The 23,883-nt window shown below is 35.8% G+C and overlaps 2 protein-coding genes across 4 annotated transcripts in view; one reads left to right on the top strand and one right to left on the bottom strand.

Moving 5' to 3' along the window:
• The window catches only part of METTL8 (methyltransferase 8, tRNA N3-cytidine), a 55,127-nt gene that overhangs the window by 26,830 nt on the left and 4,414 nt on the right, over nucleotides 1-23,883 (bottom strand). For 2 of the 3 annotated variants that reach the window (XM_084289653.1, XM_084289655.1), the window contains exon 1: nucleotides 26-219. The exons of the other annotated variant lie outside the window; for it this stretch is intronic. The gene's annotated coding sequence lies outside the window, so the exon portion shown is untranslated. Of the gene's footprint in view, nucleotides 1-25; nucleotides 220-23,883 lie in introns of those variants that run through there. 3 annotated transcript variants of the gene reach the window in all.
• DCAF17 (DDB1 and CUL4 associated factor 17) lies at nucleotides 217-20,952 on the top strand. The gene is made up of 14 exons (XM_084289652.1): nucleotides 217-497; nucleotides 1,636-1,739; nucleotides 3,129-3,219; nucleotides 4,840-4,979; nucleotides 6,043-6,121; nucleotides 6,278-6,367; nucleotides 8,480-8,587; nucleotides 9,069-9,174; nucleotides 12,791-12,933; nucleotides 14,278-14,387; nucleotides 14,820-14,910; nucleotides 15,429-15,512; nucleotides 16,623-16,778; nucleotides 17,556-20,952. The coding sequence occupies exons 1-14, from the start codon at nucleotides 351-353 to the stop codon at nucleotides 17,709-17,711; spliced, it is 1,605 nt and encodes a 534-aa protein (XP_084145778.1). The 5' UTR covers nucleotides 217-350; the 3' UTR covers nucleotides 17,712-20,952.

Genomic DNA, 23,883 nt, shown 5'->3' with positions numbered 1-23,883 from the left:
ACGGGCAGCGCCCGGCGGCCCTCACCGAGCTCACGGCGCCTCACGCCGGTCCCGGTGCCTCACGGCCGGTCTCACGGCCGCTCTCGCCGCCACAACTCCCGCTCCCGCCGTCCCGTTCGCCTCAGGGGCGGTGCGGGAGGCGTAGTCCTTGTGCGGCCGCTCTCCACCCCTGGAAAACTACAGTACCCGGCGGGCCGCGGGGCAGGCGGCGTCGGAACGGGGAAACTCGTCCCTGGGGGGTGCCTCGCCCTGCTCCGCGTCCCCTCGCGCTGGCAAGGCGCGGAGGGCAGCGCAATCGGCTCGGGGAGGCCCCAAACACCGCAGGAGGCCGAGCGCTGCCCGGCGCCGGGATGTGCCCCGCCGGCTGTAAGGGGGCCGCCTGCCGCGCTCCCAACGCCTGCCGCCTGCTGGGCCGCAGGGCCCACGGCTTCTACGCCAGGGACGCGGGGGTCGCGCTGAGGAAGAACATGGGGCTGCTCAGGAGCCTGGTCTGCCAGGTAGCGGCGCCGCGCGGGGGGCTCGCGAGTCTTTGGGTCGCGCTAACAAGTTTGGGGGAAAAAGGAGCCGGGACTTTGCTGAAGAGAGGGAGAAGTGGTTGCGTTTATTGCATGAGACTCTGACCTAGAAACATACACAATACTGTGCCGTACAGAAACGGGAGAAGCACTTGTATGTCTAATATTCCCACTACGTAGAAACAGTCTCATATGAGATTTTATATCGCTTATTTCTTCTTCTAACGTGACTTAATATTAAATTTGCAATGTTTTAGGGAGCATCAGTGTTGAATGAAGTTTTCACAATAAAATAAGATAATCAGCAGAGGTCCTCAGGTAAACATAACCCTGAAGTGTCACTGAAATTTCTTACAGAAAAAATAGGAATCAAACCACTTACAGACTAAATTTGATTTTGTTAACTGCTAGAAATGCACTGAATGCTATTGTGTCGAAGTGAGCTGGCAATTCTCTTCTACCTGAAAATTCATTTATCAGCAGTCAGGTAAATGGCCGCTTACACTGCTAGATCTAAGGGCGTGCAAGGGTTATTGAAATAAAAATGAGTCTACCTGTCTCTCACACAAATTTATTTATTTATTTATTTATTTATTTATTAGAAACGTTTGGTAGTGCTGCAGAGCTATTGATGTCTGTAATGCCTGCAAGTAGCTTTATCAATGCGAGTAGTTTATCCCATTACCATTTCAGGTTCCTTTTGCAAATAACTCTCTATAAACAGTCTTTTATACCTTTCACACAATTCACCACGAGCAAAATGGAATCAAGTTCAGTAAATTTAATTACATGCAAAAGAGATATATGTGTGTACTTACACAGTGGAGGATTTTATTCTTGATTGAAAAATTTTCTATTAAAATTGCCGGTCTTAATGCAGACAAGTTAATGACAAAATGTGCATTGCACATGCTGTCCGAAAGCTAAGAAAAAGATGTTTTAATTTAGTTCTTATAAAAGACAAATCTTCCCTAAAAGATCTTTTGATTTGGTTTAAAAAAGAATCCTTTATGTATTCAGCAAGAAAGGTTCATTTAAATTAAATTACTAAGCCGGGGGAACCAAGTATTTTCCCAAAGTATAATTTGTTACCAACTGTTGCAACCATTGTCTCTTTCAGGAAAGTACTACATTCAAGAATGTTTGGACGACTCATTCTGCATCTCCTATTGCTTATGAAAGAGGAAGAATTTACTTAGACAACTACCAGTGCTGTATTAGCAGGTAATAAATTTACAATAAAAAGTTACCCCAGCTTATAGTTTCAATACTGTGACGCTGTTTTTTAGAAACGTAGCTAACTTTGCTCATCCAAATAGTCCTTGTGAATTGAGTGGAATATACTTATGAGCAAAAAATAACTAGATACATAAATCTTTGTTAAATTACACTGAAATTCATTTGCCTCTTAATGTGACAACCGCTTTGGTGAAGGAAAGCTTTTGTGTAACTTTTATGCTGTGTAACATTAGGTTTCAAGTGCACTTCAGGAGTTTCAGATGATCATCATTTTAGGATTTTGCACTAAGACAAATGAACAGTAATTCCCTTCTTTGTGATCCAGTAACCAGCAGTGTGCTGGTGTGAATGTGTCAATGCATTACAGAATCAGCCTTTGTAACAGGGTTGGTATGATGTCTACAAACTTTTAATTAAAGAAGTAAAGTATTGTTCATACAAAGGTACCAAGTGCTGAGTACTCGCTGCTTGTAATGCATGTTGCAGATCAGTTCACTGCTCTGATGTACTACTCTCCTATTCCATGAACTGCTGCAGAGGCACAGCTCAGAAACCGCTAGGCACAGGGCAGGATAGAGGATGGGAAGTCCTGTTTACACCAGTCCTTGTCCTTGCTCCTTCTGCTTGTGAGGGAAGTAGTAGGGACTGGGAGAACTGTGTTAAGCTGTGGTCAGAACAGTATTGAGACAATGTAATATGATACATGAAAGACCAATTATTTTGTTGGTGTAAACCACTAAGAGTTAATTAAATTAATCTGTCATTTGCTCATGGTAGAGATAGAAATCTTACCCATGTTTCATTCATACATTGTCTCAATGCTTTCCAGTACTGGGGTAACTTGTCTAACGCCTTTCAAGGTTTGCTTTTGTTTCATCCTCTCCCTAAGGGGAAAACTGTGCACTCTATGAAGATTTTATTCTAGTAGTAGGTTTCTTTTAATAAATATTTGTACATGATGCCATGCCTTTATACGACAGAAGGTAACACTGAAAGTGCCTCAGGGAAAGGTTCCAGGATAATGCTTAGTTTCTGGAATATGCTTTCTTTATAATGTCTATCTCTAAAGTAAGAACATTACTATTAACAGTAACTTAAAAAATTAGGAAAGGTTAGGTTTTAGATATTACTTTATACTAATATTGCTTATTAGGCTTTATTTTGAGAGCAATTTGAGATTAATTATTAGCCTAATATTACGCCTAATTATTAGGCTTAATTTGAGAGCAGTATTTACAAAGGAAAAAAGGTACCTAGATTTCTGACTTGCCTAAAGAGACAGGATTTGCAAAAGTGGAAAAAGTGTGTTAAATGACTTGTTGATAGAACGTAGTTTATAAAATGAACTAATGATCAGCAATCATTTTCCTCCAGCATTGCCCAAGAGCCAAGAATACTTTATCAAAAGCCAAAGTGTTCTAAGTCAGAAAAAATAGAAGATGCTTTATTATTGGAATGCCCACTGGTAAGATTACTTTTTATTAGAGCATTGTTGTGGAAAAACAAATTAATATCTTTCAGTGGAATAGATTTAGAGCATTCTTTTCCTGTGAACTATTATTGTCAACATTTTTGTAGAGTTGAATCATTTAACTTATGTTTATTTATTTTGAGAGAATGTTTAGAGGTTTACTTCTCTGAATTTCTCAACAGTGCATTTGAATGCTTCTTCATGAATGTAGAAGATTTTTTAAAAACAGTGCTGTTGCCTTTATGTTTATGCAATTCTAATTCCTTACAATATAAATTCTGTTGTAATCTATTATTTATTTTTGAGTTAGCATGGGAATTTGTTTTCACCAGATCTGTTAACGTTTTTTTTTTTTAAAAAAAAAAAAAAAAAAAAGGCAGATAAACTAATGACCTATTAAAGCAACTCTGTCCAAAACCTTTTCTGCTGTTTCCAGTTAATAGATTACATAATTTCCCTCTTTTCTTCCCTTACATTCATAGATATCTGTACATAGATGGTCAGTCTTGCCTCAGTATTTAGACTGAAGCTTGTTCTGTTTTCTCTCAAAGGTCAATTTTTAGAAAAGTTGGACGATTCATTTAGGCATTTTCCATTGAGTAGTGTAAAGAGAAGAAGGAAAAGTATTTCTTCATTCATGGGTTGTTCTGTTTGGTTTGAATCTTCTGATTCACTTAGTGGAATTTTTAACTATTAACATTTTGACAACACTGTGCTGGGATGTAGTCTGGAATATATGAGGAAAAATAAATGAAAAATGCAAACAGAAAATCTACAAGATTTCTATATTGTTCTTTGTAGTGCCTATGGTACAGCAATGTTGTGCAACTTGAATATCTTTCAGTTCAAGTTGAAAACTCTGTTCATTGCTATTACAGGTGGATTTTCCATTTGACTTCAAACCAACAATTTTTTTCGTATCTACAAAATTTTGACACATTTGATGCCAAGCAGTTGGACTGACAATCCTTAGTCTTCACGGTGTGATTTGTTGTTCTTAGCTTTTCTGAAGCAACTAATGGTTGCCATATAATTTCACTGTTTCATAAGAAAAGGTCCTTATGGTTACTCATATGGTGCTGATACAACTTAGTTCTAACAATCTAATTTGAGCACACAGATGAAAAGGCTGGACTCCTTAGACTGTAGAGAACATTTCCCTTTCTTGAGGGTTTTTTCATATTCCTAGAGACTAGGAATATTAGCCCAACATTTGAGGTGCCAAAAAACAAGCATCGTGAGGACCATCCTCAGCAGTTCCTGTTGAGTTACCTTTCAATGATTTATTTTGCAATACTTAAATAGAGTTCTCATGAAGTTTGGTATCAGATGAATAAGCACTTATACTTCACTTATGCAAGGAAAGGAAGTCTTAAACGATGTGTTTTCTAGAAAAAGTAACTACCTTCCAAAAAATAAGATAACAGATTAGTTATGTAATAGTCAGCAATTTAGCACAGACATGAACTAAGAGATCCAGGTGTGATTAGGAGGAAGCTTTTCACCTTTAGCTTTTGAGGAATATGTATTCACTTTTGTTTTCTTGTTACTATGTTAAAATGTTATGTATCCTCCTGGTACAAACTTCTTTCTGACAATCTTTTTGTTATGTAGGGGGAAATGCTTCCAAATCCATCAGACTATAAATCTTCCCTTATAGTCTTGACAGCACAGAACTGGCTTCTGCGTCTCTCTGCTGACAGTGGGGAAATACTGGAAAAAATATACCTTGCGGGCTGTGGCTGCAAATTCAGGTATTAACATTGGCAAAGGTTTATGTAACTAACCATCATTAACACTAAAATGGAGAAAGGGAATCATGTTTATTTTGCAGTATATTAAGCTGTTCAATTTCTGTGCGTTCAGAAAGTATTGTTTTATTGATAATATATGCCTGGGGAAGGGCAACATCTATAATATTTAGCCAAAGGATGTAGAAGTTATTTTTTTATTGGAGGAAATTTGCACCAAATACAGAGAAGAAAAAGGGTGAAATCCCAAATTCCTCATCAAGCTTCACCCTATTTTCCCAGATCCTTCTTTGCTGCTGGTCATTGAACATAGTGGAAATATACTACCTTTGAAACACTCCCTGCAGATCAGAGGAATCATAGTTCTGGGAGTTTTTGGAGTGAAAGACAGCTCATAAAACCTTAGGTACCCACTCATACATATCCTATGGCTGACTACAGGTCTATTTGTGTAGCAGTTTTGCTAGAGTACTATTCCTGCACTCTGTTTTCTTTAGAAGAATTTCAGCAGCTAAAGTATTATGGTCTCAAAGTTGGTATCAAGTTCCACAAAAGCCACAAAAAACAGGCTACTATTTGCTTTTCTCTGACAATTTTATAGCCGTTAATATTGCAATAGACACATACCAGGAGAGGACCTCTAAGAACTATAAAACAAACCTTATAAAGCATAAGAAAAATATGTTTAAAAGTTAAAGTAAGCAGTTTTTAACTTCTCTGTAGGGTATCCATTTTTTTCTTTAAAAGCAGAACAGTTAGAGTTTCTGGCAAGGAGCGTGTTTTTTTTTCAGTTCTCAGAAGTAATGATCTTCTTTAGACTGAAGGATAAAAAAGCAGTGATTTGTGAAGGGACGGAAAGAAGACAGTGAATGTTCATACTTTCAAAAGTTTTGTCACAATCCTGTTCTGGAATAAGCCATTCCTGGTATCTAGTTCTGTGGCTTCTGCATTATTGCAAAATCTGCATAGTTACATATTTTACATGAAAATTATTTTAATATTATTATTTAAAATTTTATTAAAGGATTTTACAATGATTAAGACAGGCCTTCCCTGTCTCAAATAGGTACCTCAGCTGGGATACTCCTCAAGAAGTAATGGTTATAAAGTCAGCTCAGAATAAGCTGCCTGCAGCATCACGGCAGGTAAGTTTGTTGAAAAACTCTCATTTTTACAAAATCAAGAAATTTACAAGGACAGATATGGAGACATTATGCTTTGTTACTATGGTAGAAGACGGCGATGTATAGTATAACAATGTAACAAGTATAACAACTACATTCAATATTGTTCCTTCCCAGGCAGGTATCCAACAGTCTGTACTATTCCATCTCGCTGTATTCCAAGTATTACCCCTTTCATTTGTTGGAATGCTAGAAATAAACAAAAAGGTAAGTTCAGTCTATAATGTAGTTGTATGAGAGGAATGATACAGGCAATTGTCTCAGGATTTTGGAAGTCTTACTTAATGTTTTGGACGCTATTTTTTTAATTAGCACTAATGTTCTTTTAGTGTCTGGTAGTTGTGTTGAGGGAACATTAATAATTCCAGAAGAGAAAATGCAAATGCGTAGTTAGTGCATTACTTCTTGATGTGTAGGATTTCAGAACTTAGAGAAATTATAAGAATTAGAGAACTGTACAGTGTTTGTAGAGTTCTTTTTACCTCTTTAAAGATAGATATGCTTCTGATCAGTTCCTAGTAATGGCCTATGAATTCTATATACAGTTACAAATGTTTCAAACTTGTATTATCATTGATACCAGGTGGCAAAATATAAATATGTGTATTGATTTATGAGTCAAGAGGAAACAAGCTTTCAGAGGTTGGTTTGTGACCTGTAAGTAAGTGTATACATTAGGCAACTGTAAGCCAGATGACAAGTTCTAGTGCTCTGGTGAAAAAATGTCTCTTTAAAGTCAAGGCAGTTCTAGATACAACTTAAATTGGAACAGTGTGAACATGCAGAGTCTGTCTTCAAAGCTCTTTAAGCTATGGTCTTGTTTAGAGTCCAGAGCTATTTAGCTGGTGCTGGGTTGGACTGAGGCTGTGAAAAGAGAATGAGCTGGTAAATGAAAGAAGGGGGGTTCAACAGTTTTTCATTTGGGCCCAAGAATGGTTAAGGACGCATTTCTGTTCAAAATTAGTATTTAGGACTGAAAAATACAAATGTTACCATTATCAAGGGTATTTTCAATCTGCTTGAGAATATCATGATGGATTCATCATGGTTATAACAGGCAGAATGTATGAGGAAAAGTACTTAATCCACTGGGCCTGTGCTGATCATCAGAGCAATTGTTACAACTAGGAATAAGGTTGGGGTAGAATTTGGAACTTGAGAGTACACTCAGAAGAGGAAGCAACCAGCGAATGCAATGCTAAACCTGATACGGATCAGTGGGATGGAACTGTTATGTTACAGTTAGGATTAGGATTACTCTTGAAGACTGCAGAATGAACCCAATGCCACAGCTTTGCTGAGATGGTATGCTACAATAAAGTCTAAGTTCAGACTAGAAAGGTCTCAAGGATAGTAATGAGAGTTTGGGACTGGGAGACTATTAAAGTTTGGGTCTGGCACCTTAAGCTAACAAATGCACTGAGAAAGTAACATAAGGCTAAAAAAAGACAAGGTCTAAGGGGTGAATTCACCTTTCAGGAACAAACTGATCACTATATCATTCATAGAGTTAAGAATTAGGAGTATTCCAGCTTGGGTTTTATTTTCTTGAATTACATTTAAGCCTGTTTTAACCTTATTTTATTTGCTTTTTGTACAGTGATTCTGAATAAGAAATGAAAACTCTAGTCTTCCAAACATCTCAATATGAAAAAAATTACCAACTTTGCATGCTGTTATTCATTAAATATTAAGAACTACTGTTTTTTTTGTTGTTGGTTTTTTTTTTTTTTTTTAGTGGAGATGTTCTAATGAGTAGCACAAATGAATACTTCATAATCATTAAAAGGGTAATCAGCTTCTCATGTATGTGTCTAATTTGAATTCAAAGAGGATCCTGTATTCTGTGACAGCTGGATAGTGTAGTTTTAGTACAGCTGTACACAGTCATAGAGCCATGATTAGACTAGTATTTCGCCCTGGTGATGAAGAAAGAACGGAAGATAGAAAATCAGTTCTTTTAGATTGAACTGTTAGCTTTGTTATCGACTTCCTGTGGGATGCTAGGTAGTAAAATCTATTCATCTCTTGTAATAACTGGGTAATATGATACAAAGACATAATGAGAACCAATTAGACAATAAATGTGCTTGCAGAATATGACTTACTTAATTCCAGGTGTTATCGCAGTGCAAAATATTACAGAAACTCAGCAGAACAGATGAGTTACAGAAACCTTCTTAAACTAAAACACTGGTCATAAGTTTTGGTCAGAGTCAAAAAGGAAGTTGATTGCATAATTAAGTATGTAATATTAACATTTTGCTTTCTCTCAATTATTTCTTCCTTAATAGAGTATTTTTATTTTCCCTTTTCCAGATATTTGGTAATAGCGTTACAGATGTTGATGTTTCTAATGGAATCCTTATTGTAATGTATAGCATGGGTCTGGTCAGGCTCTATAACTTCCAGGCCATCACTGAACAGGTACTGTGAAATTTTTCATACAATCCATGCTATGTTGTGGCAACAAATCATTAATATTCATGTAATGCCACATTGGTACATGGGGATTGTGTCAAAGGATAGAGATCTTGCCTAAATCTATTTACAATCTGAATATACAAATGGATGCACTATCAGAAAATTCTCCTCACACTAGTCACATGTAGAGAGGAGTTCTGTAAATGCTAGACCAGAGTGTGATGCTTTTTATATACATGGTCTGTAGTTACAGCAGCAAATACTAAGGGTAGAAAATGATGGGCATGGAAGATTGTTTGATCTGAAACTGAACCTCAGTGAGACTTTTACATTTGTCTTCTTCCTATAAAAAAACAGATGTTAATTCAAAAGTAAGACTTCAAGCAGCATCTAACAAGATAAGGAATGCAGCAGTAATGGAGCACTAAAATCAAACAGCAAGTAAATATGCGTCAATAAACTGAATTGTTCTGCATTATTTTAGTTCATGGAACAGCCGTTTGATTTGGGATGTGAATTCAACTGGAATGGTCAAGTGGGAGTTGTAGGAAAGTATCCATTTGGTCTTCCGTGTAACATTAAAATAACAGGTATTTATGATCTTTGTATTATCTTGGCTTACATGGTTTATTTATGACTATTTTTAGCAGCAAGAACATTAAAATTACTGTCCTCAGATTGTGCTGCTATGCTTCTGTTTTTTCGTTACCGCAGAAATGCACTTTGCTTTACTTGTAATTACAAGAATTAATTAAATAGGACACAACCCAAAATGTTCCATGATTTTATGATTTGGTGACTTGCCTAGAAAATTAGTACAGAAACTAGCTATTTGAGAAACTTCGTAAGCAACACACAAAGTGGAAATACCTTCCTCGTTTCTGAGACACAACTGCTCCTGGGAAAGAGGAAGGGCTAGGACAACTGTTAGTAACACCCAAAAACTGTATATAGTACATAAGCAAAAGGTGTCAAAGGAAGTTCAATCTGACTTGAAGAGTCAGAATTCAATGAGACAGGTTATAACTTGGCCAAATTGCATTTTCATTTTTCTAATTGTTGGAAATGTGCCAGTTTCAGTAAAGTTAATTCCCGAGGAGAGAAGAAATTATCTCTTAAAAACAATTCTTATGCCTCAAATCACTAACTTATGAATTGTTCTGCTTTATGTAATGACTTTAACTTCTTTGAAACCAAACATTCACTTCTGCTGGTGCATTTGAGATTAGAATTTGATATTATGACTCTTAATAATTGACTAAAGTCTGAGACTTCCTGTGAAACGTTTTTCCCTTTGAAAATACACTTTCAAAAGCTCAAGTGAGGCACTTGAGAGGGGGAAGAAAAAGCAGGTTTCACCAAAATCAAATAATGCATGCTTTCTTTCCTTAAATTTTTGAATATTTCTGTATTAAATGGCTTTCACAGGAGACTGTCCCCATAAAGTGCTTTTGATCTTTATGTTCACAAACAGTGTCATATAATAGGATACAAAACAGATTTATATAAACTTAATGAAATACAGACAAAGATAAAATGCAGACTTAGCTAAAGCTTTCAGTTATGATGCAATGTTGTATCAAAACAGAGTGATAGGTTGCTATAGTTGATGTCTCAGGTTCTGCAAAAAGAAATTTCTCCTCATTTTCCTCTCTGCTAAACCACAATTTAATGGCCCTATGGAAAACACGCTGTGGGAGCTTTAAAAAGAAGCCTGTACTAGATATGTTCTCATGTCTTACAGATCATTATAGTTTTTAGTTTTGATATTTAAAACCAATGTATTGGGGAAAATATTTTTGATCTTGAATCGCATTCAAGAATTTGTGGTTAGGAAGTTTTGAACTTAGGACAAATATTTACCATGGCTGCTGGTTGCAGATAGTTGCATTCCTGTGGTTTCTGAGCTTTTTTTTTTTTTTTTTTTTTTTGAGAATGAGATGGCTGACTGACTCTTCAGTGTAATGTAATGCTCCAGTGAGTGAGATTTTAACAGTTTCAGAGTTTAAACTTGTATTTACTGTAATTTAACTGTTCATAATTTTCCTGCTTATTTAGTCCTAGCTTCCCTACAGAAATTGCCAGAAGGGATGGCAATTAATATGGTGCTATTTTTATGGTGCATTAGGTACCCAAGAGGAAGTACAGAGAGATCAAAACACATAAGTTACTATGTACCTACCACAACCTTTACAGCTATTGACTGGTAAGAAAATTGATTTTGGTCACAGTGGAAAGAATGGAAAATGTAGCTATAAATCTTCATCGTATCAGTTTCTGAATGTCCAGAACTTAAAATTATAGCTTGATTTATTATTTTATGATTCAGTAATTTAAACAAAAACCAGAAGATATTCTGCTCTCTTTTTTTTTTTCCACAACATATTAGAACAAATACATGCTAGTTCTGCCAGGAACAACTTTGTGGCTTATGCTTAGATGAGACTGGAAACGAACAAAGGAAACGAATGAAGAGGCTCAAGTGGAGACTGAAAACTTGCAATTCTAGGGAAAGGACTCAGGAACAACGATAATAGGAAACGTTGAGCAACAAGAACAAGTGACACATAACAGGAAAGAGGGAGTTGAAGCAGCAGAGTCACGCTATTACCATGGTTTAGGTGATTACGACCTTGCAGTGTTTTGCCAAATGAGCATAAAAAGAAAGGTGTATCTTATGAGCAGCCTATACTGCTTAGGATTGCTGTATTACTGAAAACCATTTAAATCTATCATTTAGTCCATCCACCAGAATTTTTGAGGGACCTTTTTATTTTAAAGAATATATATAGTAAGTCTATGGGGGGAAATATTAACAAGTGTTCTTGGCCTGTTTTTCATTTTCTGACAGATTTTAATAAATGCAGGTCCTTTGCATATGCCTTCATCCTCAACGTTCTCCACATTTTCTGCAGCTGCCTCAGTTTTCATAAACTATATACTTTGTTATATCTCACATGGAGTTTTCTATTTCCTATAGTCCAAAAGACAACTAGAAGACAGTCACTCTCCAGCTCAGGAAAGACTTCCTTTTCCATGGAAAGTGATTCCTTTCAATCTAAAGGGCTAAAGTTCTTTGAATTATGGATGAAAGAAAAAGAAAGAAGCACTATATAAACGTAATTTCTGATGTCATGTAAAATCTTGGCACTGTCAGGGTCTGGTTAATTAGCTGGACTAAGCAGGGCAAGAACAAGTCGAAATATGGGTGAGACCTTTGGGACAAAAACAAGTCTAGATAAGAACCTTGTTCTCATAGTAATTCAGCTTGGGTGTTTATGTTCTGCCTGTTTAAACATCCATGCTATTTACAGATTTTCTCTACACTTTGTCCCCCCGCCCCCCCCTTTTTTTTTCAGCACTTCTTGTTCTGTTAGAGATGTGTTTTGTTTTGTTTTGTTTTTCAGTTTAAAATTGATGCAGTCATAGCAGCTGTAGAAATTGCTTTTATTTAGCAATTAAATAAATTTAATTTAGCAATTTTGATAAAAGTTATAAAAGTCCGTACAGAGTACATTTCTTTTCAAGATGCTTCTCTAACTTAGTACACAGAAGACCTGTAGGAATGGCATATTGTATCTCTGTAATTTATCCCAGCTGAACTGAAGGGAGAACTACGTTCCTTTTGCCATCAATTGCAAGAATTCTTTAATTTTGTTTATGAACTCAGCTACAGATTGAATAAATTGTGGTCCACACTATTTTGTTGGATTACATCAGAGGATAAGGAATATTTGGATTCAGGTATCTTTCTGTGTTTATTTCTGTTATTTAGGATTGCTGCTGTTAGCCTGTTTCCAGCTGTTAAGCACTATTTTTCTCAAGAGAATAGTGACCCTTTCGATGTGTAATTTGATCTGTTCTTAAGTCCATGCTCATTCAGATGAGATGAATTAATTTTAACTGTTTGCTGAGTCTTTGCTTATGAAGCTCATTTGGAGTGAAGTAAGTCAAAGATATCAGAAGAGCAGCTCAGCATGAAGATCTGAGAACTCAGTAACTTTCCACAGGGAATTGCAAATGTATGCCTGGAGGCTAGGTGAGGAAATATAGCTAGTGCTAGAAAAATTATAACAGCCAATGTATTTCCACCAGTCTTCAAAAGTGCTGAAGATGAATAACTTTGTTATAATTTAGAATTGTAAGCATCAATAGAACGATGATTGTTCTGCTACTAATGGTCTTAATGTTACCCAATATTTGCAGATACCCCACCTTTGCTATTTGAAGCATCTTCTCTGGAGAATGCATTTCAAATTGGAGGTTACCCTTGGCATTATATCATCACACCTAACAAGAAGAAACACAAAGGAGTCTTCTATATTTGTTCTCTGAAAGACAATGCTTTGGTAATATATTCAGGTAGCAGCTTCTCTGGAATGAATGTGTTATCACATTTGTCCTCACCTCTCCTTCTGAGTAGTGCTTGAAGTAACAAAGTCCTTTTTTCCAATGTGGCACTCGCATAGGGATCACCCCACATTGTTGTATCTGCTATCCAGTGAAGTCATGTTTTCTCCTGAATTAGTGTTGCTTCTGTGATTTCCTTAATCCCAATACAATCATAGCACTGCCAGTGCTACGTAGTGCTGTATTCCCATCTTTATAGACTCTAGCATAATCTCATACCTGATTCCTTGCATGGTAACATCTTAATTCATTTTTGACTGTTCAGCCTACCAAGTGGCTTGATGAAAGAAATATTTTAAGTTTCAAGACACTGCAGAGTAAGTTTTCGTAATGTTTATGGTTTATTCTTGATTTGTACCTTCTCTCTCTCTCTTTGGAAAGACTTTATTAATCAGCTTAATACAGCATCCCTATTTATTTATTTAATGTGCTGTTTGTCATATATTCTTTTGCATGAGCTCACCATCTCAGGCTTTATTTTGGATCTGCTTTTGACCTGAAGATACTTCTGTAGTATCAGCAGCTTCTGGCCTCTTAATTCACAATTCTTCACAAAAAACTTCTCATCTGTGAACGTCCTCATTTCTTTTACTAGCCTGATTGAATCAGTGATCCCTCTTCTGTCTCTTTTTATCTTCAAAACATCTTTCACAACTATAGCTGAAGATTAATTTTGATTCAAAAGGACTTGAGCAATCCTTTCTCACCTGTTGGTTTTTTTTTTTTCCTATATGGGTTCATGATTTGAAATTTTGAATGATTAGGTTAGCTGAATTTAACAGAAAGTAACTGCCAAAATCCCACAATTTTGACCATTTTGCTGCTGAAATCACAAGCTATACCAGGCTTATACATTCCACAAATACTTGCACAAGAGAGGCTGAGTCTGAGGTGTGATGCACAAGTCAAAGTTTGTACTAATGCTTTTCTCATGTCTTGACACAACTCAAATTGCTAGAATTATTTGAGTGTTTGCAGAATGTCGGGTACATCTTAATATTGTATAGTTTTACAAGAGGTTGGGCCACGTATAATCATGGTACAAGGCCATTGCTCATTGCATATTTAAAAAGTGTTGAAACTGTTCCATGGAATATCCATGAGAATTAGAACTGTCTGAGTTATTATTATTGATGTCCGCTGCCATCCTTTCTGATCTTGTTTGTCAGCAATATTTATAAATCTTCAGAGGAGCATGGAGAGGAGCTGAGTATTTCCTTTCTAAATTAGATCTGTGAGACTTTAAGTATAATAATATTCTAAGCTTTCCCTTCCTTCTTCAGGCAAAAAATGGCATACAGGATATGAAATGCTGTTCACTGGAACCTGATTGGATATATTTCCATCCAGATATGTCGGGCAGAATCATCCATGTGGGACCAAATTTGATAAAGTATGACCACTTTTCTTCCTCAAATTTTACTCTCATTAGGTGAAAAGTTGCAGAACTGCATAAATTCGGTAGTTTGATTATTTGTGGGCCGAAGCACTGTCATCAGCTCCTAGAAAGTGGAAAAATGATGAATTTGTCAGAATCAGGAGTCCTGGTAGAAACACCTGCAGATTTCTACATGATGAGTGTGGGCTTTGGCAGTCAACACTAGATTATGAGATGAAAAAAAAATCTAGGACCAGTGTTAAAAATTTCACTGATACATGTAAATTACAAAAATAACTTATTTCAATTTCAGTTATTTGTGTTGGCTTTAAATATACCTGTGGTTTTTGTTTTGTTTTGTTTTGTTTTTTAACTATAAATATAGAACATTTGTTGCAGGTGGATTTGAATGCATGACTCATTTTGTGATTTCTGTTTCTTTTATAGAGTCTTGAAGCTTAAGGAAGTTGAAAGTAATACAGACCAAACAGAAATTTCAGAAGACTTTATAATAGTGGCCAACAGAGAAGAAAACTGTGTGAGTTTAACAGGAATTTCTGATGTCTGAAATCATTGTGCATGATTTTGAGCAATACATGGGGTTTTTATGTATATTAGTAAGTGCTGTATTTTATGGGCATAACTCAAAGCTTTTTGAAGGATCTTACTCATCTTCATTGAACTTCTATTAAGCTGTAGGAAAGAAATTTTGAAAACAAATTACATTTTCTGGATAGTTTTTTGAATCCTCAAGTCTTTTCACAAGTTCTCAGCATTCTTTAAGATGTATAGTATAACTATATCACTGATGTAAAACATACAAAATGGTGACAGATTTCTTTCAAATGAAGGTGTTACGACGGATAATTTTGTGCATCTCACAAACAAAAAGATGGCAGCAATAGGGCCATGTGTTGCTAATGCGTAAAACAAGATCCCAGAGTTTAAAGCAAAGTCAGAAAGCAAAAGATGTGAAATAGATGCGTTGTCAAATAGGTATAAAGAAACTATAATGTTCTGAAGTCCTGAGCCTTTTTTTTTTTTTTTTCTCCAAAGGTGAACAGCTCTGTTACTGTAACAGCTTCTGGTCGAGTAGTGAAAAAGTGTTATAACTTGCTGGATGATGACCCAGAACAAGAGGTAACTGATGTTCTGAATAAAAACAAGTCATGGACTTCTTTTTCATTTAAGAAGTTTAGCTAGACAGAAGTCATTCCTGTTACAGGTGCAGTGCCTGTAACCATTAGCTGTATTAATCTTTGAGTTCTTTATCCATGTTCTGTGGCTGTCTTTGTCTCTTTGACTTAACTTCAAAGTATCTCACTCCCCCCTCTGCCTCCCACTTGTTTTCTCCACTGTTGGTGTTTGTTCTGTGGATAATCAGTTTCTTTTAAGAACTGAGCTAATGCCCCATGACACCGTCATAACTCCATGTGACTACAGTAGCACAGAAATTAAATGTTAATGTGATGAACCATTACTCTTCTTTCTATTCAAACGCTTCCTTTAAGCATTTCTTCCAAAGTATTTTATGAACTGGAAGAAGCATATTTTTCCCTGCTTTAAATAAAAGACTAGAGGAACCAAGTCAATATAATCTAAATACCTAAACTATATTTTCTCTACCAGCTACTTTGATTTGATTGCAGGAGAAAGTATTCAACACTTACTTTAAGTAACTGCTTCTTGAGAGTGAAAACAGCACATGCTGTGTGTTGAGTCTTCACACACACGGCCTCTTCAAGAGGCTGTGAAGAATATTTTGTAGCTTTCTATCTAGAGCTAGAATAAGCACAATGGTTAAAATTCATCAGTTTCTGGCAGTTATTCCTGTTCTTTATTTCTGACGAAAAAGATTTTACTGTTGTTAAGTACAGGACAGTCCTCCAGGTCTGTAGTTCATTTCTATTCACCTCTTTCAACATAATAAAAATTACAGTCTGCACACTGTATTTTTGTTTCCTGTATGTTATATATAAAATGCATCAATTTGCACATTAAGACTGTTCAGAACATCAATTTATTCTCTTCCATTCTTAAGGAATTTTGCTAAAATACGTTAGACACTTTGTGCCGGGAAAGATGCCTGTTGTGTATCAGGCTGACAAAGTTTTCCTTGATGCCATAAGACTTAAGAATTAGAATTTTTCCAATTCTTCTTTTACCTGAAAGAAATAGCTGTACAATTTAGGAAGAAGGGAATGTGAAATTATGTTTCATACATGAACTTGGTTTTCTTTTTTTCCTAAGACATTCAAAATTGTAGACTATGAAGATGAATTGGATTTATTATCTACTGTGGCAGTTACTCAAATAGGAGCTGATGGAAGAGCTCACCTCGACTTACACTGTAACGAGCAGGGGATTCTACTTAAGAGTATTCCATTACTGGAATCCTGGGATGTGGTGAGAAGAATTCCTTTTTTGGTTGTTTGTGTTTTCTTTTTGTTTATACTAACATTTCCCATACCTGCTTATATACTGTTCTGCATTAATTTTTTGTTCAGATTTGAAGCAGATATATCAATTGTGTTGCCAAATGTTATGGATGAGATTTGCACAAAATAATAGTCATGACTCTAGAAACATAAGTATTGCATCAGAAAGTAGTTCATTTATCTGAAAATCTTCATGATTTGAAATCAGTGTTTGTTGGTTGGTTGTGCTTTGGTTTTGTTTGTTCTGTATTTCTTTAAGTCTTTCTGAAGTATTTATCAACTTGAATACTCACACTCTGGCTAGTTACATCGGCTTAACTTTATAGCTCATAAATAGTCTCATTAACTTAACTAGAACTACTCATACATAGAATTAAGAGTGGACCCCACTGTGTATATTTGGAGAGATGCAATGGTTCATATAGTCCAAATTTAGGTACTAACGTAGATGGTCTGAATTATTCAGCACCTTTGATGCCTCTTTTATCATCATGTGTATAGGCAACTAAGGATCCAAACTTAACTCCAATGCTTTAACTTGTGCTTAGATTCCTAAAATAGGTGTGTAGAAAACCTCTGGAAGTTTAAAAATTCTGTCCCTTTTCTGGAAGGGCAGACTGTGCCCCAACACAAATTTCCTGTCTGATCAGGGAGATAACGCACACATGGAAAATGACACAGGCACAGTACTCTTAGTAAGCTGTGGAAATGGAAGCTGAAATCAGAATTATTTTTCTCATTTCAGACTTACAGTCATGAAGTTTACTTTGATAGAGACACTGTGTTACACATAGAACAGAAGCCTAACAGGAGGTTCAGCTGTTACGTTTACCAAATGGTCTGTGATACTGCAAAAGAAGATGAATGCTCACGCCGTGAAAAAACAGAGAGTGTTTTGTAAAAAAGGAGGGAGAATTTTTGAATATATTTAAGACATAACTACAGCAACTTCATTTTGGATGTTATTTAAGGACTTCATACATATGAATTAGTCAGCTACTGTTTTTCCTTCAGTGTTTAATTTTAACATTTCGTACTTTTTATGAGAGGTTTTTTACTTCCTTTTTTCTCTCTGATATTGTCCACTTGTTTGTAGTCCCTAGTGGCTTTTAATGTGTTTACCAGGTCATCATTAATGCTGGCTACAGCATTTCTTGGTTCTCTTGAGCAACTGCATTGAAATATTGGATGTCAAGGAGAAAGATGTATACTCACTGATCGTCTACCATCTGCTGTGTTCTGTCTTCCGTAGTTTTACCTATGCAACTTTAATATAGACTGTTAATTAAACAAAGTATGTAAAACTGGATAGGATAAATTTTATATGTAGTAAAAAAAAATGGCAGTTACCATTAAAACACTTAAACAAAATCCTTCTGTTGATTTTGTTTCACATAAAACCACTTGAGTTTGCTGGTTGCCTTTGTTTTGGTTTAAATAAGTATGAATAAATAAGGCATGTTTATTGCCTTTTGTATATATTTTTTTTATTATTTTATATGGATATATTTTATTTAAAAAAAAAAAAGACATTTTTCTGTATTTCCCCATATTTAGGTTCATGAATGTTCAGTTTGAGCCAAAGCTACCATGAGTGCAGCATGTCTGATACATGAAAGTTCCATGTCGTATGCTCATTAAAAATACAAATGAACAAACAAAAAACAAGCAACCCCCAAGCTGTAGATTTTGTGGTCACAAAGTATGACCATGCAAATGACCAGGCGAAGTGACCAGATGCAAGTCAAAGATGTCCTCTGGGAGACTTAAGATGGTAATAAACAACAGTGGAAATACAGAGCAGCAGCAGCAACACTACTTGCACACTAACTTAAGAAAGTATTCACTTAATAGCCAGGAAAAGGCACTTGTCTATTACACTACTATGTAAGTATCAGGGAGATAAGAGGGCAGAAATTAACATAGGATCCAGCACTTAGGCAGAAATTTCTGTTCTGAGTGTGTATGGATTATTTATTTGTAACTAAATTCCTTTCACTAAGAATCTGTCACATCAGTCAATGATAACAAATCTAAACTACTTTACCATGGACAAGAAAAAAAATAGCCTAACTGAAAAGTAAGGCTATAAATACAATTCCTTAATTACAGAAGCAATACAATCGAAACTTTCTTTTTTCAGATACTCAAAAGTCACAACAACACTAAAGGAAAACAGAGGTGCATTAGTATATAAACAAGAAAAAAGATTTTCCTCTCCTGTTGTTTTCAATCTGTGTTCTTGGCGAAACATAATGCTCTGCCTCTGTACTCCCTGTTGTCCTCTGTCCTTACTCTGCAATCTTACCAACAACTAATGACCAGAAGTTGACCAGTTGGAGAAGAATGCTACAGAGCTGTTTTTCATGATACTCCTCATCTCTTTTCTCCATTGCAATTTTTGATGTATGCAAATTGTTTTATATAGCTAGTAACACAACTGATGAAATTTTACTGTACTGTTGACAAGTTGGATATCTTTATTAATAAAGAACTACTACATGAAAACAAGTTGATAAGACTTAAAAGATACTTAATAAGGAAAAGTACAGTTGCCAGATGGTTGTGAATCATCTGTTTGGGGCCAGAGTAGATGGAGTAAAGCAGAAATACTGAAGCTATTTAACAGCTAATTTATTTCAAGAAAGGCATCGTAATCATTTTGCTAGCCTTCACAAGAACCACGCAGAGAACCACGCATGGGAGAACGCAGAGAATTTTATGGGATTTTTTTGCAGTTAATGACTATACCAACCCCACTACCAACATGTGACGTTTTTGACATTTTCATGACATACATGTGGTTTTCCATATTGGTATTTCATTATCATTTTTGTTTGAATTGTTAAAACAGTTATTCCCAGAGCAAGACATTTACACTTCATTAGAGGATTGTTTATTAAGTAGTGCATGTTCTGTTCATGAAGATCAGCTTAAGCTTTCAAGATTCTGCTATGCTTTCTAGTGACTTATTTTGAAGCTACTGTGGACTTGTGATTGCATGTTAAATCAACAGTTGTACGTAGGTGTCCATCTATTGAAAAATGAAGCAATTTATAGTGAACAAAAGTCAGCCTAGACTTTGATGAAGAAGATTATGGGCTTTGTGTAAGAAACAATCACTCTCTATACACAGGATGTTGCTAAACTACACATAATGGCAGATGTTCCATCATGGAAGGTCACACCTAGATGTTTTCATTCAGAAACAGGAGAGATGTTTCCGTTCAATTTAAAACACCTACGTTATTTAAGAATTGAGAATCCGGAACACCTAGCCCTGAATATTTTCATGAACATACTCACAGCCCTGCTTAGAAATGGGCTGGGACACACCAGAGAATCTGAGTCAGTGAATGCTTATGCATTATGCTTTTCAAGTTGTGAACAGTAGCGTTGACTTCTGTACCTATGGGAAGCCCCAGAACATTCTAAAACTAAACTTTTATTTAAAAGGGATGAAAATCCTGACCACAAACCTATAGATTTTTACATTGCAAAAAATAACCCTATATCTGAACCAAACACAAGTATCTGCATGCTTGTTGGCAGTCCACCTGAATCAACTTTTTATTTCAAATTAAAGCCTGAAACAAAATCAATCCAGCAGAAAAAGGTAGTACCTTTCTTTGCCAGGAGATTTTATATGTAAGACACCTAAGCATTTTTAGTCATGGCTGCTGGCAGAGCTGTACTACTACGTTGTGTCAAATTGATACAAAATCTGAATAAAGGCGTTAGATCTGACCTGTAGAACTATGCTTTCATGTCCATATAAGAGGAATGTAGAGAACTTTTCTCTTTTTTCTGATGTAAACTAGGTTACTTAAAAGTCTGTTACACAATCTGAATAATTCAGTATATTTAAGAGTGTCAGTATTTGTAAAGTTGAGAAATTCTGAGAATGCTATTGTGGTTTCCATTACAGAGATAAAAAAATATTCTTGTCCATCATAATTATCTCTGCAAGCACCAAAACGTGACATTAGTACCAAGAAAAAAGAAACCAAATTGCTCTAAAAAAAAAAAAAGGAATAAATTCTTCAATATATTTTGTTTCCAATCTATAGATTCAGAAATTAAAATAAATAAAATAAATTAAATATCTATATATATATCCTTCACAGGCAGTAGCTAACTGCTTTATTATCAGGAAACCCATTTACTGTTAGTTTTTTGATTTACAAAAAAAATTGGACTAAGGAACTATTCATGTGAAATTCTGAGTTCCCTTTGTTTTTCAGTGAGTGCTTATGACTCATGCAGTGGCTTCCAAAGTCTGTAGAAAAGGCCTCAAGTAATTAGATCAAATACAATCAAAAGTAACTGGACCAAGTACATAGTTTAAAAGATTGAAGCTGAAAAGCTCACACTTTCATTATTTTCACTAGCAGTAGATGCACAAGAAAAAAAAAATATATATATGTATGTATACAAAAAAGGTAAACATATACATATGAACTGTTAACCCAAGTAGAGATTCTCAAATGTATATTTCAAACATAAAATTGACGGGACCTTAAGCCATTCTTGCCAATGTTCCCAATCAGGGAATCACAGACGTGTTCTGCATTTTCTAGGTTTCTTTTTCTTCTCTTCTGGATATGTCCTGTTACTTCAACAGCAGAGTTTCTTGCTCATCTTATTCTCATTTTGCCTTTATTTTGCTCTTGTCATTGAGAAAAATACCTTCTTATTACTTAACAGTAACTGAAGATCACTGAAAACTCACCAACAAAAAACTTTTTTTTTCCTTCTGGAACTGTGAGAGCTATCGCACATGATGGAAAAGCTTATGAACAAATTAATTTGCTTCCCAGTTATGATAGAGGTTGCTATTAGGAATATCTGGTAGAAAGATATACCACCTGCATAGAGTGGTATGTAGAGGGACTGGGTGTTTTCTTAAATACCAGTTGTGAGGGACTGATGTTACCCAATTAAAGCAAAGTCTCTGGGCATTCTATAACTAAACAGGTTATGGACTCATGAATTCATTTGGGGTTTCCCTTAAGGTTGCTTGATTCCTACTTTCTGCTGCTGCCAGTATGTATAAAACCTAAATGATATGAGCAAAAAGGGGAAATAGTCAAAATGTGACTTCCTAAGGCTGAGCCACGCAAAAAAAAACGAAAACATATATATATAGGGCAGTGACTGAGTTCTTTTCTTTACAACTGTCAAGTATTGCCACTGTCAGAAGTACAGTATCTTTAACAGACTATTTTTTTTTTGGTTAAGGTGTGTGAACTGATCTAATATATTTGTATTATGTGTAATATATGTTTATATGTCTCACTAATTAAAAACATATGGCATATCTCTACATTCCGAATCTTTTCTTTATCTCCATGAACAACTGGAGAAATTTAGTTAGTCCCTCCTAAAACAAAAATTCAGATATTTTGGGGGGGGGGGGGGGGGGGGGGAGAAGAGGTACATTTGAAGGATAAATTAATAATACAGTAATTGCCAACTAGTCCTATTCACAAGAAAGTTTCTATGTATCAACATAAATTCCACATGTCTCTCTTGATACACAGACTGAACAGGCCATGAGTACTAAAGCAATTAAACACATATTCCAGCATTTAAAATCAATTTTAGAGATTTTTAAGGGAGCATCTTTTTTTCTTTTTTCTTTTTTTCTTTTTTTTTCCAGCTATTTCACAATCTTAGATTTTCAGTGAAGACCACTTGAAGCTCTCTGGTTGCTAGACTTGGCATTTGCGCAACCATAACTTCAGCGTTTATTTTTACTTTACTGAAGTTACAAAATGATGACCTAAATAACCTCCAGAAGCACCAAAAGACTTTTTTCTGCCAACTCATTCTCATGTTTTTAGATTAAATAAATTCAAAGGAGTCATACTGCTCGCTTTGGATAAGTGATTACAAATGAGCTGCATTTTTTTTTCTAACAATGAAAGCAACTAGGTCCCCTTCTTGCAGAGTGAATAGTTAAAATGATAAAATTATAAGAACTGCTTTGGTTGGTATAGCTTAACAGCTCATTTCATAAAATGGGAGTACAATTCCTTATTCTTGCATGGGTGTGGAAGGAATATTACACTTCTAGGAATATTATATTTTAAGGGAAATGTAAGTGCAGATTCTTAAGAACAGATAAAGAAAGCATGGAAGGAGAAGCTAAGATTCACTAGAATTACTTTGCACAGTGTCAACAGTTGGGAGTTGGCACTCCCAACTGTTGACACCACATTTCAATTATGGTCCTTTATAATGCCAGTGCCCCTTATTTCTACTGCTTGAAAGCTGGCTTGATTGTATAACACATAAATATTTGGATTGTGGATCAAAGCAGCATATTTCCAGCATTTCTACTTCAACAAAATTGTTTTTTATTCCCACTTATCCACTTCACTCTGGCTTCTCAATGATCTGATATCTGGACAGAGAAGCAAAAACAGCATCCCAGAAGTGCTACTCCCATTTTTGTTTGTATTTTTAATAATGTACGAAGAACTTCCCAGTGAGTGCCTAGGGACTGAAAAGATAGGGGAGTGGCTTGATAAGATTTGCTGCAATTTAGAGTAAGAAGCATTTCAAGAGTGCACACCCTGTTTTTCTGCTAAGTATTCACTGACAAGGCTGCTGAGCAGTGGTGAAGAAAATGAAATAGCACAAGCTAAACAAGAAGCATAAGCAGTAACATTTTACAATCTTGCTTTGGGAGTTCCAGCTCCTGCTCCGCAGTCTCACGATTTTCAAAAATTGTTACAGAAGGCTTTAAATTATTAGAAAAATATTTTACAACTCACAGAACCAAAATGTTTATGGATTAAAATAATAAAGAGTTTCACTGCATAGGTAATAACTCATATAGAAATTTGGTCAAAAGCTGCACTATCATCTACTTTATCTCAGTGAAAGCTCTCTAAAGGGTGGAGAGTAAGTAAAAATTACTTCAAGGAAAGGTCCCGTTCAATATTCCCAATTTTTGCAAAAATTGGTAATGTCTTCAACAGCAAAGGTCAAATGGCTCTGCTTCATAGACATGGATCTGGCTGCCAAAAAGAGCAGAAGGATCATTCTGAGCTGTCAGCACCACT

Source organism: Netta rufina, assembly GCF_964035555.1.
Source record: "Netta rufina genome assembly, chromosome: 6".
NCBI classification, from domain to species: domain Eukaryota; kingdom Metazoa; phylum Chordata; class Aves; order Anseriformes; family Anatidae; genus Netta; species Netta rufina.
The sequence above is the reverse complement of the archived record's forward strand: the minus strand, read 5'-3'. Positions and strand labels throughout refer to the sequence as shown.